The 16,814-nt window shown below is 37.5% G+C and overlaps 1 protein-coding gene across 1 annotated transcript in view; it reads left to right on the forward strand.

The window, feature by feature from the left end:
- Positions 1-11,222: 11,222 nt before the first annotated feature.
- The window catches only part of LOC146471686 (sushi, von Willebrand factor type A, EGF and pentraxin domain-containing protein 1-like), a 12,196-nt gene continuing 6,604 nt past the window's right edge, over positions 11,223-16,814 (forward strand). The window contains exons 1-2 of the mRNA XM_085120215.1: positions 11,223-11,332; positions 11,801-12,049. Coding sequence (XP_084976341.1) covers positions 11,269-11,332; positions 11,801-12,049 — 313 coding nt within the window. The 5' untranslated portion in view covers positions 11,223-11,268. The remainder of the gene's footprint in view (positions 11,333-11,800; positions 12,050-16,814) is intronic.

Here is a 16,814-nt window from a genome sequence, read left to right on the forward strand (position 1 = left end):
GGATGTAGCTGTGACAGAAAGCGTCCAGTCGTGTTTGGAACTTTCCATACATTTGTCTGTATAGCGAAGCAGCCGTGAACTGCTGCTAAAAATAGTTCGCGGGAAAAAATACAGGGAAATGTATGGAAAGTTCAAAACACGACTGGACGCTTTCTTTCACAGCTACATCCCTCAAGTTTCTTTCTTAAAATCCTTTTCCTAGTGCCAAAAGTTTCGAATTCATGAATTTTTCAGAAGCGATATTTTATGAAAATTATTTGACATCAGATTTCCATACAAACACTGTTATTTCAAGCCTGTTTGCCTACCCGTCAAAGTGGCGTCGAAAACCGTGATAAGGCCTATTATGCTTTTGTGAAAGTATGAAATTAGCATACGAGTATAACACCGCATACTAATGAGGAGTGTTTTATCAGCTGACAAATACAGCATACTAATAAGGAGAAGGTTTATCGATAAAACGTCACCACACGTGATGTATTATCGACCATTTGATAGGTCAGTGAGCTTATAAGTTATTCTTACAACTTGTTTTGCTTTTGCTTTTTGGCCTAAAATGACAACATTTTCAAGTCGGCATTTGTCACTTGTTTATGTCCCTAGGGATCTCGCCGTGTCGTAAAACTCCCTTGGGAACTTAAAAAGTGTCTCAGGAGAAGTTTCCGGTCACACTGCTTCGATTAGAAGCTTTAAAAAGAATATTTCTTTTTCGTCCAAAAATCAACTTTTTTCTAAGGAGTAAGTCCATGGTTTTTGGCCAAAAATGACAAACTTTTCAAAACGGCTTTTTTCAATTGATTATGTCCCCAAGGATTTCGACGTGTCAAAAAACTCCCTTAGAAATCATTTTTAAGTGCAAACGAGACCCTGACAAAGAACTTTCTGTTTAACTCTCACCCTGACTTCATCTTTTCTGGGCTATTTCTTTGTCCCTGGTCCATTAGGAGGCCTAAAGGGTCTCTGAGGGGATTTTTTAGGGGACACTGAGTCGATTGGAAGCTTTTATAAGAAAATATTTGTATTTCGTCCAAAAAATCAATCTCGTACCCAGAGTCTTCAGGCTTTTTGGTCAGCGGGGCAACGCCGGGAAGACTCTGGGGACATCGAATTTTATTACCGCAGGATTTCTGCGGTAAAACAATGGAAACCGTTACGGAACAGCCAATCAAAAAATTTGAATTTTTTTGATGTCCCCAGAGTCTTCCCGGCGTTGCCCCGCTGACCAAAAAGCCTGAAGACTCTGGGTACGAGATTGCCAAAAAATCGACTTTTTCTAAGGGGTAAGTCCATGCTTTTTGGCCAAAAATGACCAAATTTTCAAGTTGGCATTTTTCACTTGTTTATGTCCCTAGGGATCTCGGCATGTTAAAAAAAACTCCCTTGGGAATCATGTTTAAGTGCAAACGACACCCTGATCAAGAATTTTTTGTTTAACTCTCACCCTGACTTCATCTTTTCTGGGCTATGTCGTTTTCCCTGGTCCCTTGGAAGGCCTTAAAAGTATTTCAGGGGACATTTTACGACATACTGATTCGATTGCAAGCTTTTAAAAGAATATTCGTATTTCGTCCAAAAATCGACTTTTTTCTAAGAAGTAAGTCCATGATTTTTGGCCATAAATGACCAAATTTTAAAGTCGCCATTTTTTACTTGTTTATGTGATTAGGGATCTCGGTTTGTTAAAAAACTCCTTTGAGAATCATTTTTAAGTGGAAAGGAGACCCTAACAAAGAATTTTCTGTTTAACTCTAACCCTGATTTCATCTTTTCATCTTTTTTGGAAGCTTGCATTTTGTCCAAAAATCGATTTTTCTCTAAAAGATTAGTCCATGCTTTTTGGCCAAAAAATGACCAAATTTTCAAATTTAGTAACATCTAAACCTGAAGAAGGCTGGTTTGGCCAGCCGAAATATTGTTTTAAAATATATTACGTTGTGTCAGCTTTGCAGTAGTCTTTGGACTTCTCATCGTCAAATTTTCAAGTCGGCACTTTTCACTTTTTTATGTCCCTAGGGATCTCGGCGTGTTAAAAAACTCCATAGGGAATCAAATTTAAGTGCAATCAACACCCTAAAAAAGATTTTTCTGTTTAACTCACACCCTGACTACATCTTTTCTGGGCTATTACTTTGTCCCTGGTCCCTTGGGAGGCCTAAAAAGTTTCTGAGGAACACTTTAGGACACACTTATTCAATTGTAAGCTTTTAAAAGAATATTTGTTTTTTGTCCAAAATGGACTTTTTTCTAAGGGGTAAGTCCATGCTTTTTGGCAAAAAAATGACCAAATTTTAAGATCGGTATTTTTCACTTGTTTATGTCCCTAGGGATCTACACGTGTTGAAAAACTCTCTTGGGAATCATTTTTAAGTGCAAACAACAGCCTGACAAAGAATTTTTTGTTTAACTCTTACCATGACTTCATCTTTTCTGGGCTATTTCTTTGTCCCTGATCCCTTCCTAGGACAAAAAAAGTATCTCAGGGGAGATTTTAGGACACACTGATTCGATTGGAAGCTTTTAAAAGAATGTTTTTTATTTCGTCCAAAAATCGACTTTTTTCTAATTAAGGAGTAAGGGCTAAAAATTACCAAATTTTCAAGTCAGCATTTTTCACTTCTTTATGTCCGTAGGGATCTCGGTGTGTTGAAAAACTCCCATCGGAATCATTTTTTAGTGCAAACGACACCCTAACAAAGAATTTTCTGTTTAACTCTCGCCCTGACTTCATCTTTTCTGGGCTATTTCCTTTTCCCTGGTCCCTTGGGAGGCCGATAAAGTATATCAGGGGACATTTTAGGACACACTGATTCGATTGGAACCTTTTAAGAGAATATTTGTATTTCGTCCAAATATCGACTTTTTTCTAGTAAGAGTACGTCCATGCTTTTTGGCAAAAAACGACCAAATTTTCAAGTCAGCATTGTTTGCTTTTTTATGTCCCTAGGGATCTCGGCGTGTTTAAAAATTCCCTTGGGAATTATTTTTAAGTGCAAACCACACCCTGACAAAGAATTTTCTGTTTAACTATCACCCTGACTTCATCTTCTCTTGGCCATTTCTTTGTCCCTGGTCCCTTGAGAGGCCTATAAATTATCTTAGGGGGCATTTTAGGACACACTGATTTGATTGGAAGCCTTTAAAAGAATATTTGTATTTCGTCCAAAAATCGACTTTTTTCTAAGGGGTAAGTCGCATTCTCTTCTTCGCATCTATTTCTGATCCTTAGTTTCCTCGTAAACCATGGTTAATAAAATTTCCAATTATGTTTTACTTTCTAAAAGATCTGGGTAAAATCGAAGATCTGAATGCGACTTACTTTAAAAACGTTATTGGAACTTTAAATTCGACCATTCTTCCTGTGGTGAATCTGCTCCTCCAAAACGGACTGAATAACTTTGACTGCTAAATAAAAAGTTAAATGGCGCGTAGAAATCATATTTTAAAGAAGAGCGACACACTGTTTAGATGAATAAATGTTCACTCCTTCAGGTTACCGTATACCTTTAGAGGTGTCTCGCGTCCAAGCGATGTAGCGCGTCTGGTTTAAACTGTAGATACCTAAACCCCTATATTAATTTAAAGCTTACAGAGTGGGCTAATTGTCTAATTTTTAGCGCTGTTTTCTCGAATCAATTTTTTTCACTTGAAGGGGACACTTTAAAGAGCTAAAACTTAAAGGGAATTTTATCGTTTGCCTTCAAATTTGGACAGTAGCTAATTTAACATAAACAACAAAAATGTGTTTCCGAATTTTTAAAATCCTCTTTCGAATTTGTTCTGTCACTTTTCTTTGCAATTGAATATGGCAAAACACAGACACCTTCTTTTAGCGCTTGGGTCCTGAAACTGAGGAGCAAATTAAATTAGCGAAAAACAAAATTCGCTTTGACTTGTAGCTTTCAAAAGGTAATTCGGACGCTCGCATTTAGAGGTCGTGGAAAATTTGACAAATCATTTCATTTCAAATTTCTTGGTATAGTTTGATAGCCAGCTCTATAAGCTTTAATTTGATATGGGGATTTAGCTATCTACGGTCTAAACCCGACGCACTACATCGCTTGGATGCGAGACACCCGGCTAAAGGTATACGCGGCAACCTTAATCAAAACATGTTATTGACTCGACAAAAAATGTATTTTTTTTTTTTTTTGGTAAAAGAAGGATTTTCTCAAAACTTATTTAGTATGTCGAGAGACTTTACTCAAAGGCGCCAACTTGAGCTCTCATTTGCTTATAACATCTAATCATAATATTTTTTTAAAAATATACCATCACATTTATCCCATTACACATATGCCACACATTGACTTTCAAATCCCATCAGCATGCAGGATATTTGGCGTCACATGAACCTAGTTTATTGGCAAATCTCTTGTAACTCAGAGTAAGAACATCAGAATGAATCGGAAGGTGATAGCCGACTCTTGTTAGGAGGACTCTGACTTCCTTTTTTCTGAGTCACGCCTGTGTCACTGACTGAATAATGTATCATTAGCCGAGATTCTTTTTGCAAGAACAATCCTTTGTGTACAGATTCCAACATCGAGATATTTTATAACAAGGATACAGGTAGGATAATAGTCCACGTTTCACCCAATTCATTTTATTGCGATCGCGATCGCTATCGCTATCACCATCGCAAACGGCTCTGCGCAATGAGATAGTGTATGTGTCTTATTTCCATATATTTGGCTGAAATGGCAAATCTTTTAGTGGACAATGCAATATATTTATGTTCAGGCCTGGGGTTGCCTCACGGCTGCCTGATGATTTAGACAAACGTTCAAGGAAAGAGAAGGCCGAAGCAAAGGTATCACTCCTATTTCACCCATATGAACATATGAAAAAAAAAAAAGACAAAAATTGTCCCACTATCGAGCCAGCCCAGTTATGAAGAGGTCCTCACCCGTCTGCCTATTTAAGGCAAGGTGCCTACTAATAAAGAAGTATGTTGAAAGTTCGTTATTTGCCGTCATATGCAAATAATTCAAACTGTGAGCGCGCGCCAAGATATATGCGCACGCGATCATACTAATGAGAAGTCGCGGTTGATTCCAAGAGGGGCGAGTGTTCTAAATTTAAAAATGAATCTCATCTCCTCGGGCTGTCTGAGATCCCTCTGTGCCAGTCCCCCTTTCACTACCGCAACACGCATGTCATCTAGTGAATGACTGGGGCCATTAAAATGCTGCGCCACAGGCAGATCCCCTTATTGTGTAGCACATCTGGGCGGTGTTCCCTGAATCGGTCAGCCAATCTGCGTCCTGTCTCCTCAATGTAGACTGCTTTGGGGTATTTCCAGCAGGAGATACATATATGTTATTTACCGGGCGGGAGGTCCGTATGGGAAAAAACTGTGCCCGGGGTCTTGAGGACGGCCCGAGGCCGAAGGCCGAGGGCCGCACTCAAGACCAAGGGCACAGTTTTTTCCCATACGGACCGACCTAGACCGGTAAATAACTTATTTATTTTTTTCTGTTTGTTTGCTTTTTTTTCGCTGGGACGTTTCTAAGAGTGTAAGTTTAAGGCTGGAGGAGGAAAGTGGTAACAAAATCCTATGAAACAAATGTAAATAGGGCATCAATTTAAGTGGCATGTTTATAGGAAGTTTAATTTTATTTTCTCTCGCAAATCATCATGTAAAAAAAGAAAAAACCATTTAAGAGTCATTGAAATGACAATCGTCTGTCAAACGTCAAAAGTGGATGTATGTTGACACGCTGCAAATGATGACACGCATGTCCAAAATGTCTAAAAATATCGATCGAATGATAAAAATTATGAATGAAGACTCACACACGGCGAAGTTTACTTTTCTTAACGGTTCGAGACATGTTTAAAACGTCCCTGGATTTGTGAAAACTAACTTTCCAAAAGCAAGTTCAAGTTAATCTGAGTCTGAGTCATCTGAGATGATAATGTGGCGTTTTCGCGGCTTTGACCGAGCCGAGCTTTCACCACTGCTGCAAGGCGCTGTATTGAAAGAGAAATTGAACGTGCAGCCTTCAATTTTACTGATGTTCGAACCAGCAAAAAAACCAGTGAAGGGATCCTCGCCTGAAGAAGCTTGCTTGTCTTTTCTCGGCTTGAATGGGTGCTGCGAGTCTTTGACTGCTTGATTAAGCGGTGCATTGTTTGAAGAGATGGGAGATTTTGTTTCGCTGCTCAGTAGCAAGGACATCTTGCGCTGGTGGTCCTCGGAAGCAGTTTTGTAGGAATCTAAGCTTTTTGAATTCTTATGTCCACTCCGCTGAGCTACATAATAAACAGGAATTTCTGCATCCATCAGCCTTGAAATGCAGGTTTTTCGCACAGAATGGTTGGCTACATTTTCAGGCAGTCCTGCATTCTTCGCAGCCTTCGTCAAAAATTCGCCGATCTTGTTTTTTCCGAGAGGAGCTCGACTGTACCACACTGGATCTGCAGGCTTTCTTTTGTGGTTTATTGCCAGGAAGAAAGGCGCCTCGGATCTTTTCATTTCTTCTGGACGATGGCTGGCGAACTTTCGCTACAAATGAGCTAGCGCTGAATACTTCTCTGGAGCGATGCAAGTGTACCTGGCTCGTACGCTCCGCCATCTTTTTTACGGACGTCCATGAATAATCTGCACAGCAGAATGTTGAGCTCGTTAGGAGGAATGTTTTCCAAGGTTCTTGTCTCTCCAACTGAGGAACAGTATCTTCGCCAAATGTTCAGATCGTGAGTTTGCCTTTTTTTAGTGTTATCAGGGCGAAGTGAGTGAGTAAAATCTTGAATTTTGCTTAATTGCCTGTCTTGTTCAACTTCTTCATATTTTAATGCCGTCGTTTCGTTGGGGGTTTCTTCTTCTGGGTAGTAAAATTCACTTTTGCTGTGTACACTCTCGTCTGAATCTATTTTCTTCAGAATTTATATTTTCCTTACATATTTCCACGGGAAGTTGTTTACGTAAAACGGTTGCCTTTGTTTGTAGACTTTCGCAACAATTTCAATTTGCCGCGAATAGCGCGGATAAAAATCCGGACCGTGGTCCGTATCGTAAAAAGCTGGACCGGTTACGAGCGCGCGATTAGCCAATCAGATTTGAGGATTTGAGATTCCGGCCGGCGGAGATGCTTCAGAAAAAAATAAAGTATATTATGTTTTGTGAAATGCACGTGAAATGCCCTGTGATCTTTATGTCTCCTCCTGGTGCTGGAATTCTTGGTTTTCACATGACGTCATAAAAAGGAGATATCGCACAGCCCTGTGGCTTTCACACGTTGTTTATGTATCACTCTTCTACAACATATCAATTTCTTGACTTTATCTATTGAATGGCTGAGGATTTTATTTTTTCACTTGCGTGACGACGTGTGAGGTGAAAACCACCTATTGAGGTGGACTCAGTGATGTGAGGGCAGGTACGGCACAGACTTGTAAAATATTTTTTTCCCTTCTTCGTTACTATTAAACAGCTTTTTTTCCTAAAAATTTTGCGTGCTTTGTCTGACTACTTAATCCATGTGCCCGCGCTCATTTCAATGATGTCAGACTTAGGGGTGACGTCATTGATTACGCGATACGTGCCCAGTTTAGTTTTTAGGGTACTCCATATTCCTAACTAGCATAAAGGTATACCCCCTGCATGACTGGTATAAAGGGATTGTGAAGATAAATTGTTTCTGCAGGGACATCCCATCCCTTGTCTCTACCATTTGTGAAGATTAATTGTTTTTGCAGGGATAACCCCCATCCCTTGAAACCGTTGTTTCTATTCATGAATATTTATTTGTTGTAGTAGGGGGATACCGGTATCACTTTGTTTTACAATTAAGTAGAAGCTTCTCAAGTGAAATCAGTTTTCAACTCAACTGGAATGTCGACAGTTAACCTCTCTCTTAAAATTTTGAAGAGGACAGATAATCAAACCATTGAGGATATAAGTGAAAGCAATTGCTGAAAGTTATTCCTTCTTTAAGGAACGCTACACAAAATAGTTATTTCCAGGAGGAAGGAATTTTTTTTTTTGAACGAAAGTACCCCTAACCCATATTGTATAGTATTAAAAAGAAAATTATGACGTAAACAATGGTTAATAGTATTAGGATAAAAATTAGGCCAAATCTAGAGTTTATAGTATTGGGAAGAAAGTAGAACGAAAAATCAGAGTGCAAAGTATTAGGATGAAAATTAGGCCAAAAAAAAAAAAAAAAGACTGTATAGTAGAATGTTACTAAAAGCGGAAACGGAGAACCGAGAACGGGGAACAGGAGTCTGGGAACGAGTGTACAACGGTAATCCCTATAAGAATTCAAAATAGGCTATTTAATGCAGCTTAAAGAGCGACTTTAAGGTTTATCTTGGATTTTTTTGGAAGATATTCAGGGTTAAGTTTCATAACAGGAAATAAGAGTGATGAAAACTAGGCCAAAAACGAGAGTCTATGGTATGAAGTTGAAAATTAGGCCGAAAACTAGAGTGTATAGTTTTAAGATGAAAATTAGGCCGGGAACTACAGTGCGTAGCATAAAGATGAAAATTAGGCCAAAAACTAGAGTGTATAGTATAAAGATGAAAATTCGGCCAAAAGCTACAAGAATGAAAATTCGTCCAAAACCCATAATGCATAATATAACAAAGAAAATTACGACGAAAATCATGGTGTATACTAGAAGGGCAAAAACTAAAGTCGATGGTTTTAAGATACAAATTAGGCAAAAAACCAGCTCTTGTCGATCGTGCAAGACTACAGTGCTGAACTCAGATGACGTTTGAGACTATAAAATAGTCGTAAGTGAAAAAATTAAGTTCTCCACGAATTTTTGTCCTATGGAAACGATTAATGTATCTGTGTAGAGCTTGAAGTTATAGAACAAGGGAAAATTATCGACTGTTGCCCAAAAAAGCATTTAAATTGCAAACAACTCGCGAGTTGCCTACCGTGTGTTGGTTTTCATTAGTTTGTATCGCTTTTTTGTTGGTTTACTTTTCTTTCAGTGCCTGAATCATTTATGAATATAATTGTAGTAATAATACTGTACTTTCGTGCTAAGGCGCTATAAATTAACTAACACAGATATACACTTTAAATTCGAACTTGTTTAACTGATCATCCTATTTCAACAGAGCAACAGGTGTATAAACTCAAGTTAGTTTTGAATAATGTATTATTGATATTCAAATATAATGTGTTATGATATTCAGCGGTATTATTACATGTCATTGTTGCCTAGTAACACTCAGTACATGCGCAGTAGCGTATTAGAAGAGAACCATGAGCTGTCTCATGGCGGACTTTGTAAGCTTTTTGTTGTGTTTTCTAAATAAACCTTTTGAGATTTCAAGAAAAAATATCATTTGGAATAATTAGAAAAACTTGTTCGTTTCATAAGTTTGTATCGCTGCCTTGTTGGTTTACTAGTCTTTCAGTGCCTGAGAATCGTTGATGAATGTAACTAGTAATGACATTGAATAAAGATCACATGCAGTTTCGTGCTAAGGTGCAACGTAAAGGCCTTTAATATAATCACGGTTATCGACGCCAAATTGACGAGTAGGCAAACACGTCTTGAAATAACAGTGTTGGTATGGAAATCCCATCTCAAATAATTTTCATAAAACATCCCTTCTGAAAATTCATGAATTGGAAAATTGAACTTTCTATACATTTCCCTGTATTTCTTTCCGCGAACTATTTTTAGTAGCAGTTCATGGCTGGTTCGCTATACAGACAAATGTATGGAAATATCAAAACGCAACTAGGTACTTTCTTGCACAGCTACATTCCTCAGTTATTTTCTGTAAAATCCTTGCATAGTGCCTAAAGTTTCAATTTATGAATTTTTCAGAAGCGATGTTGTTCCTCGCCAAGCAAGGTTAATAAATTTGTCGGCCCGAGCCGGCCCGAGCGGAGCTAAGCCGCGCGAATTCGAGCGAAAAATATATTTATATATATGTATATATATTTCGTTGAAGATGTCCGCAGTGTTGCCTAGGAACAGTGAAAAACAAAGTATGAATGACGTCAGACAAAAGGAAGGTTGCTAGGCGGCAACAGGTTCAGTGGCAGACAGGCTGGCGTCCACAGTTTTGCTGGAGCAAAATTTGCATACATTGGGAAAGTTTGCGTGCCCGATCAAATTTCAACTGCAATGTTCATCAATGTTCACTGGATACAGAACTATCTCTGCAGAATCTTTTCCCTTTCTTCCAGAACTCTTTTTTGTGAAAGATTGCATTGAAGAGATTACACGTTTTGTGGCCGCGTAAATTCAACGAACACGACAGCGCTGCACGCTCGTTGTACATTTCGTCGCGTCAGAAATAGATTTCAAACGCAAACTAGCCTGCCAAAAGACCATGCTCATCAATACGAGTAAAGAGGGCTTTCCACCCAGCCCCAGCTTCGCGTGGTTTTGCGAATCACATATTTCTAGTGTAAAAATTAGTTGATATCGGATTTCCATACAAACACTGTTATTTCAAGACGTGTTTGCCTACTCGTCGAAATGGCGTCGAAAGCCGTGATGAGGCCTATTAATTGACACAGTTATACATTTGAAAATTCGAACTTGTTAAACTGATCGTCTTATTTCAACAGAACAACAAGGGCATAAACTCAAAGTTAGTCTTGAATAATGTATTATTGAAATTCAAATGTCATTTAGAATGGTTAGAACAACTTGTTTGTTTCATTACTTTGTATCGCTGTCTTGTTGGTTTACTAGACTTTCAGTGCCTGAGAATCATTGATGAATGTAACTAGTAAGGACATTGAAAAAACAACACATGCATTTTTGTTTAATACTTGAGCTTTTGTGCTAAAGCGCGACAAATAAATTGACACAGATATACATTTTAAAATTGGAACTTGTTCCTATTTCAACAGAACGATAGGTGCGTAAACTCAAAGTTAGTTTTGAATAATGTATTATTGATATTCAAATGTTATTTAGAATAATTGAAACAACTTGTTCTTTTCATTAGTGTTTAGTTTGTATCGCTGTCTTGTTGCTTTACTAGTTTTTCAGTACCTGAGAATCATTAATGAATAACTGCAATTCTAGTAACAACCTCATCAAAGAGCAAACGCATTTTTGTTTAATAGTTTCGCACGAAAGCACGCACGAAAGCGCGATATATTAATTAACTTTATTTTTCTGTTTTTTAAGGAAATTCGTTCATTGGTCTTCATTTCTCAGCTATTGATGACAATCAAACAGCTGGAAAAATAATCCTGAAGCCAACTCCGTTGAACTAATATTAAATATCATATGTTAGTGATACTACGTTAAACGTGCCGCAACCATGATTCGGGCAAGTTTTATTGCTGCAGTTTTCTTAACCGCATTCGCCACTGCTGTCCCTGTGGGTAAGAAATGATTTGAGTCATTATTTATTGCTGTGAACTAAAAACTATTACATACATTAACAGTACCGTCATCAAGCATAAAACTATGCGAATTTTGAGAAAAGGAGTTTCAATTGATATGCGAACGCCTCAGCAATACGCTATGGAGTATACTTGCTTTAACATTGCTCCATTGCAACATTTGCTCAACTGGGGCATCAAATACCAACTGAAAGAGGTCATTCTTTTACGCTTAAATTATCTCTTATTTGGAAAGCTCGTAAGTTTCCGATTTAGTCCCAAACCTCCAAACCTCGATAAAAAATCTGGACCAAGCAAATGATTCTTCAAAATGGTCTGATAGCACAGGTTCATAAAGTTCACTTCTGTTATAAAGCCACTATACGGTATCCTAAATTAACCAGCTGCTTTTTACACTCGCGAAATATTAGTATTGTGTAATATTTTGTGATGTAATTCTCATTTTAGATGACACTGAGCCTCCGGTTTTTACCTTTTGCCCAAGCGATATCTCAGTACTCGATGCTACAGTACACGAGATGAGTATCAATTGGCAGAGCGCTACAGCTACAGACAACTCCGGAGAGGCTCCAGAGATTAGGTCTAGTAGACCTTCTGGAGATAGGTTCGCAGTTCCCGGTTTGTACGAAATAACATATACTGCGAGCGATAAAAATGGAAATGTAGCAAGATGCAGCTTCAAGATAACTCTAAAAAGTAAGTAAAATGCTGACACAACGTAAAACGCTACCAAATATAATTATTGGGATTTTGAGAGCTCACTGAGAGTTGTGCTGAAAAGGGATAACCTTCCACAACAGGATACATCTAAAGTCATTTTTGGCTCATTTCAACTTGACGCGGCCCGCGAACAGGGCGCATTTCACGCTGAAAGTGTTTGGCTGGAATTCTTCGGAAAATTTTATCACATAAATCTAATTGCTAAATTTTGTAAATCAAAAGCTCACACAAGAAAATAAATAAAAAAGGACAAATTTTCATATGAAACTTTTATTTTAAAATCAACAGATAAAATGTTGGAAATCAAATAAATTTTGCAATAAACATAGATCCTCGAATGCCGTACGCAGACTTAGTTCTTTTAATTATTCCAAGATGACCGTTCTTGTATATCAAAACGGGCAAACCTCGGCCTCAAGGAGTCTCCAGTCCTTGGCATTGATTTAGGTCCGTGTGACCAAAGAGTTTGAGGGGCTGCATCCGCGCACATCTTTATATTATTCTGACGAACTGAAGACGACTGAAAGAAGTCATCTCCCTCACCATTTTCTAACAGTACACTTTATAACATCAAACAAATTTCCATGGTTAGTGATTTCTCCTAAAGTTTCAAATCTCTAACTGATTTGAAACTGGATTCCGCTGAAACTTTATCCGGATATTTGCGGTTGATAAATTACATCATGATTGTCGTTTTACAAGCAAGTCCTGCTTTGTGGCGATCTATTGAGTTACCAAAGTAAGAACAGCGGAAAACCAATTTTTGTATCCACGCTTTCAGCTTGGGAAGCTTCTTTAGTTGAAGGATTATTTTCTCAGACGTGAATCAACCTCTGGTTATGTGAAAGAAGCAGCTTTTGCATTTGCAAGACTTGTTGAAAGTTATTCACTGCTATTAGAGGGAGTTTAAATGTGAAACATTAGACTTTTGAAACATTCGTTCTTCTTTCTGAGAGGCTTTTCTGTAATTTCGCTTCGGTTACATTTCTAAACGTTACTCTAAGTCTACCTCCCTCCTATATCAACTTCCCAAAACTTCTACATGCGCGATGAAAGCTTTAACACAATACTGCAGTTTTTTTCACCCCAATAACGCTGTGAATCTAATTACGACAATGCTCAATATTTTGGGCCTGTGCTGTCCAGGAGATGAGGAGAGTTGTTCTCTCTGTCGAATTATCAAAAATACCGCTGTTGAAACAACGAGCTCTATCTCAAAAGAAAATCATGTGAGATTTTAGAAGAAGCCTTTGGTATTTCTATATTTTAAACAAATGTCTAATTTTTAATGCGACGAAGATGGACTTCAATAAATCATGAAGAACGTAGAAAAGTCTTCTATTGAATATTTTGCGTGTTGTCGGAATCAGTCCATCACTAAGCTTTGTGCATACTATTTAAATGAATTTGTAACAAGTATCGTGTCCAAGTTAGTTCCAATTTAATCAGGTATAAAGAGGATACAAATATAGTCTATTCGTAGAATACTTGGCTCAGCTTAAACTGATTCGAACACGATATTTATTTGAAAGGCCTAATACTATATGAAGAAGACAATGACTTTTTTTAAAGACCTTTGCTTTCTTTAAAAGATATCACTGGGCAATAAGCAATTCATCGATATTTTGTTATTTCAGCTGATCATGGTATCACGGAGACCGGCAGTTGTCTAAACACAAAGCTGAGATGTACAAATATTCCATTTATTCCATTTTAAAGCAATCCCCGAGAAAGAAACTTAATATGAGCCTGAACAGTGGCAGAATGATTCGGGCAAGTTTATCGCTGCTTTCTTAACTACACTTAACACTGCTGCCGTTGTAGGTTAGAAAATCATTTTCTGACGTCAATAGCTGTGTTACAGGGGAAATTAGGTTTTTTTTCTTTTTCCCTCCTAGTTTTAATTCCGGAGCAAGTATGAGAAAATTACTTTGGCAACATTTCCACATAACCGTGCTATCAACGAAAAATGCTTAAAATTAAATCCAATGGCTAAATTTTTGAAATCAAAATGTTATGTCAAATCTGACGGCTAAAGTTTCGAAATCAACACCTTAGGTCACTAATCTAACGACTAAATTATTTTGGAAGTCAAAATTCTACGTCAGAAATCTAACGGCTAGATTTTGGAAATTAAAGTCTTATCTTTTTCATAAATCTAACTGCTAAATTTTGGAAATCAAAAGCTCACACAAGGAAATAAATCAAAAAGGAAAATTTTTCACATGTAGCTTTTATTGTAAAATTTTACCCATGAAATGTTGGAGATCAAATATATTTTACAATAGAACTCGATGCTCGAACGCCGTAGATCATAGAAATGAAACTCGTATATTATAGGAGTACGGCTTCCTGAGAAAATCCTCTGACATGTTAATTTATCAAATTTGATTTTATTTAAAGCTGTACACAACTTATTATTATTAGTGTTTTAACTTTTGAGAGACAAGAAAGGCAAAATGAGCAATGCTTGAACACAGCACGGAAGAACCAAACGAACGATTGCTCTTCTCCATCAAACAAAAACAGTCTCAAAAAAACCGCAGCGACAATCTCTCTCATGTCAATTAACTACTTCGATTATACTCTTTTTTAAACATTTCTTTTAATAAAAGCAGCTGAAATTATTTTCTGGTATCGAACAGGCCTCTATACCTAGTACTGATAGACAAGCATCAAATTTCTCCTTACAATATCACAACTTGATAAAGCATAATGGTTATGCGAATAAACGAAACGATCACCAAAGAGTTTTGATTTTTGAACTAAATTCTCCTTACAAATACCGTATGTATAGAAGAAAATATTGAGGAGAACATGCGTGTTGATCGGATTCAATAAAAGGGTCAAAAATAGGTTGCGTTGGTAACATCAATATCAATGTACACTCACCGACCACATCAATTTTTTTCGGATAGGATTGATATAAAAATAAATATCAAAAAGTGTCACGCATCCCCAAGGAACTTTCCTTTCACCGTTCACATCAAATTTTTCTCAGGTAAATTCCCTAAAAATGAGTGATGAAGTTTCATTCGTTCACGCAAGTATCAAAAACGTTATTCATGACCAAAGTCACCACAGGCAGCATCCCTGTAATTCTTCAAAAGCTATATTTTTACTGTTCCATGATAACCTGCAACTGCAATGTTTTTTAGGGTTACAAACATTGTTCTGTTGTTCGTTCTCGGCTTTAGGGACCGTTCATTTTTTATGAGCATGGGGGGGCTGGTGGGATTTAGGGGGGGGCCACGAGAAAAAAAATGGCACTAAAGGGGGGGGCTACCAAAAAAAAATGAGTGAAAGAGGGGGGGGTCACCAGAAATAATTGGCTAGTAGGGGAAATTGAAAGTGGCTCAACACAGAAACAGATGAAGAAATTGAATATTATTTCAATTTTATTTAATGCGATTTTCCTAACCACTTTTAATTTGTTTTACTCACTGAGGTCGAAATCTGCATTTTATATTAACAACAACTGAGAAAATGAAGCATATCTGTTGGAAAAGCAATAATGAATATAAACTGAGGTAGACACCTATGTTTGTACAAGTTCAAATTAATATAAAAACGTATCAGTCTCACTATTGAATCATCCTTGGGGGAGTAGTTTTCTACAAAGTGGTTGTACTCTGAACTATATCAATAGATTGTTTAATGTTCTTTTTAATAGTACTCACTTTTATAAAGACTGTTGATTAGTAAATTATTTGAACCCAGGAGTATCAGTAGACTCAGTAGTATGCCTAGTGTGAACATCCAGATTAGTTTTAATAATAGAACTGTTGTTGGTGACTTCAGTTGACGGTAAATCTGAGCCGTAAGCCATCTTCAGAAAAGCTTGTAACTGTCATTTTTAATAGCAGTACTTTAATATCCAGGCGCGTAGGAGGGGGGGTTCGAGGGGTTCGAACGAACCCCCTTTACAGATCAGTAATGGCGGAAGAAAAAGCACTTAATGAGAAGGTTGAGCAATTACATGAGGTGTACCATGCGAGAGAGTAGAATGTCTGCCCTGGTTCTAATGCATATCAAATATGATATGCCTGTCAATTTTGACGAGATAGTCAATTTGTTCGAAGGCCTACACCCGAGAATGATGCAGTTTACCAGCTTGGTGAATGACTATCAGTACATCGAATAGCTATCAGAACTCGACAGGGCGTGGAATGTACATTGAACTTTCTTGTTTAAGTTGAAACAATTATGCCGTAGGAATTATGTATATAGCTCAAAAAGCTGCTGTAAAACAAATTTGTGATTTGCCTAAAATAGGTCTCAAAATGCAGGAAATGAGGTTTCTGGGAACCTAGATTTTCAAAAATTTCCGGGGGAGCATGCCCCCGGACCCCCCTAGTAAGCAAGATTTGGGGCTCAACGAACACCCCTATCTAACCCTTACCTACGCGACTGATATCTGTGCGTCCGCTGTTTTTTTCTGTTTAATATGACTCGTAATCGTTGATTGGTATGCTTCGATCCGTATTTTGTTAGTCAAATCTGTACGTGTATTAATTGTTTCTACTCGAAGGGGAGTAATTTCACGTTAACCATTTGCTTGATTAATTTTTATAGTTTCTTTGAGAATCTAAATGGAAATTTAGGGTTTGTCGTTGCCGTAAACGTGTTGCTATCTATAAAACGTTTTTTTAAACAAGAGAAATCTTTACCTAAGTAGAGAACGGTTACTTGTTAATAGTACTGTAAAGAAATCACAGTAACAATTACGTTTATCTTTGAT

The sequence above is a fragment of the Pavona decussata genome, unplaced genomic scaffold (assembly GCF_977016875.1).
Source record: "Pavona decussata unplaced genomic scaffold, jaPavDecu1.1 SCAFFOLD_102, whole genome shotgun sequence".
Lineage (NCBI taxonomy): Eukaryota > Metazoa > Cnidaria > Anthozoa > Scleractinia > Agariciidae > Pavona > Pavona decussata.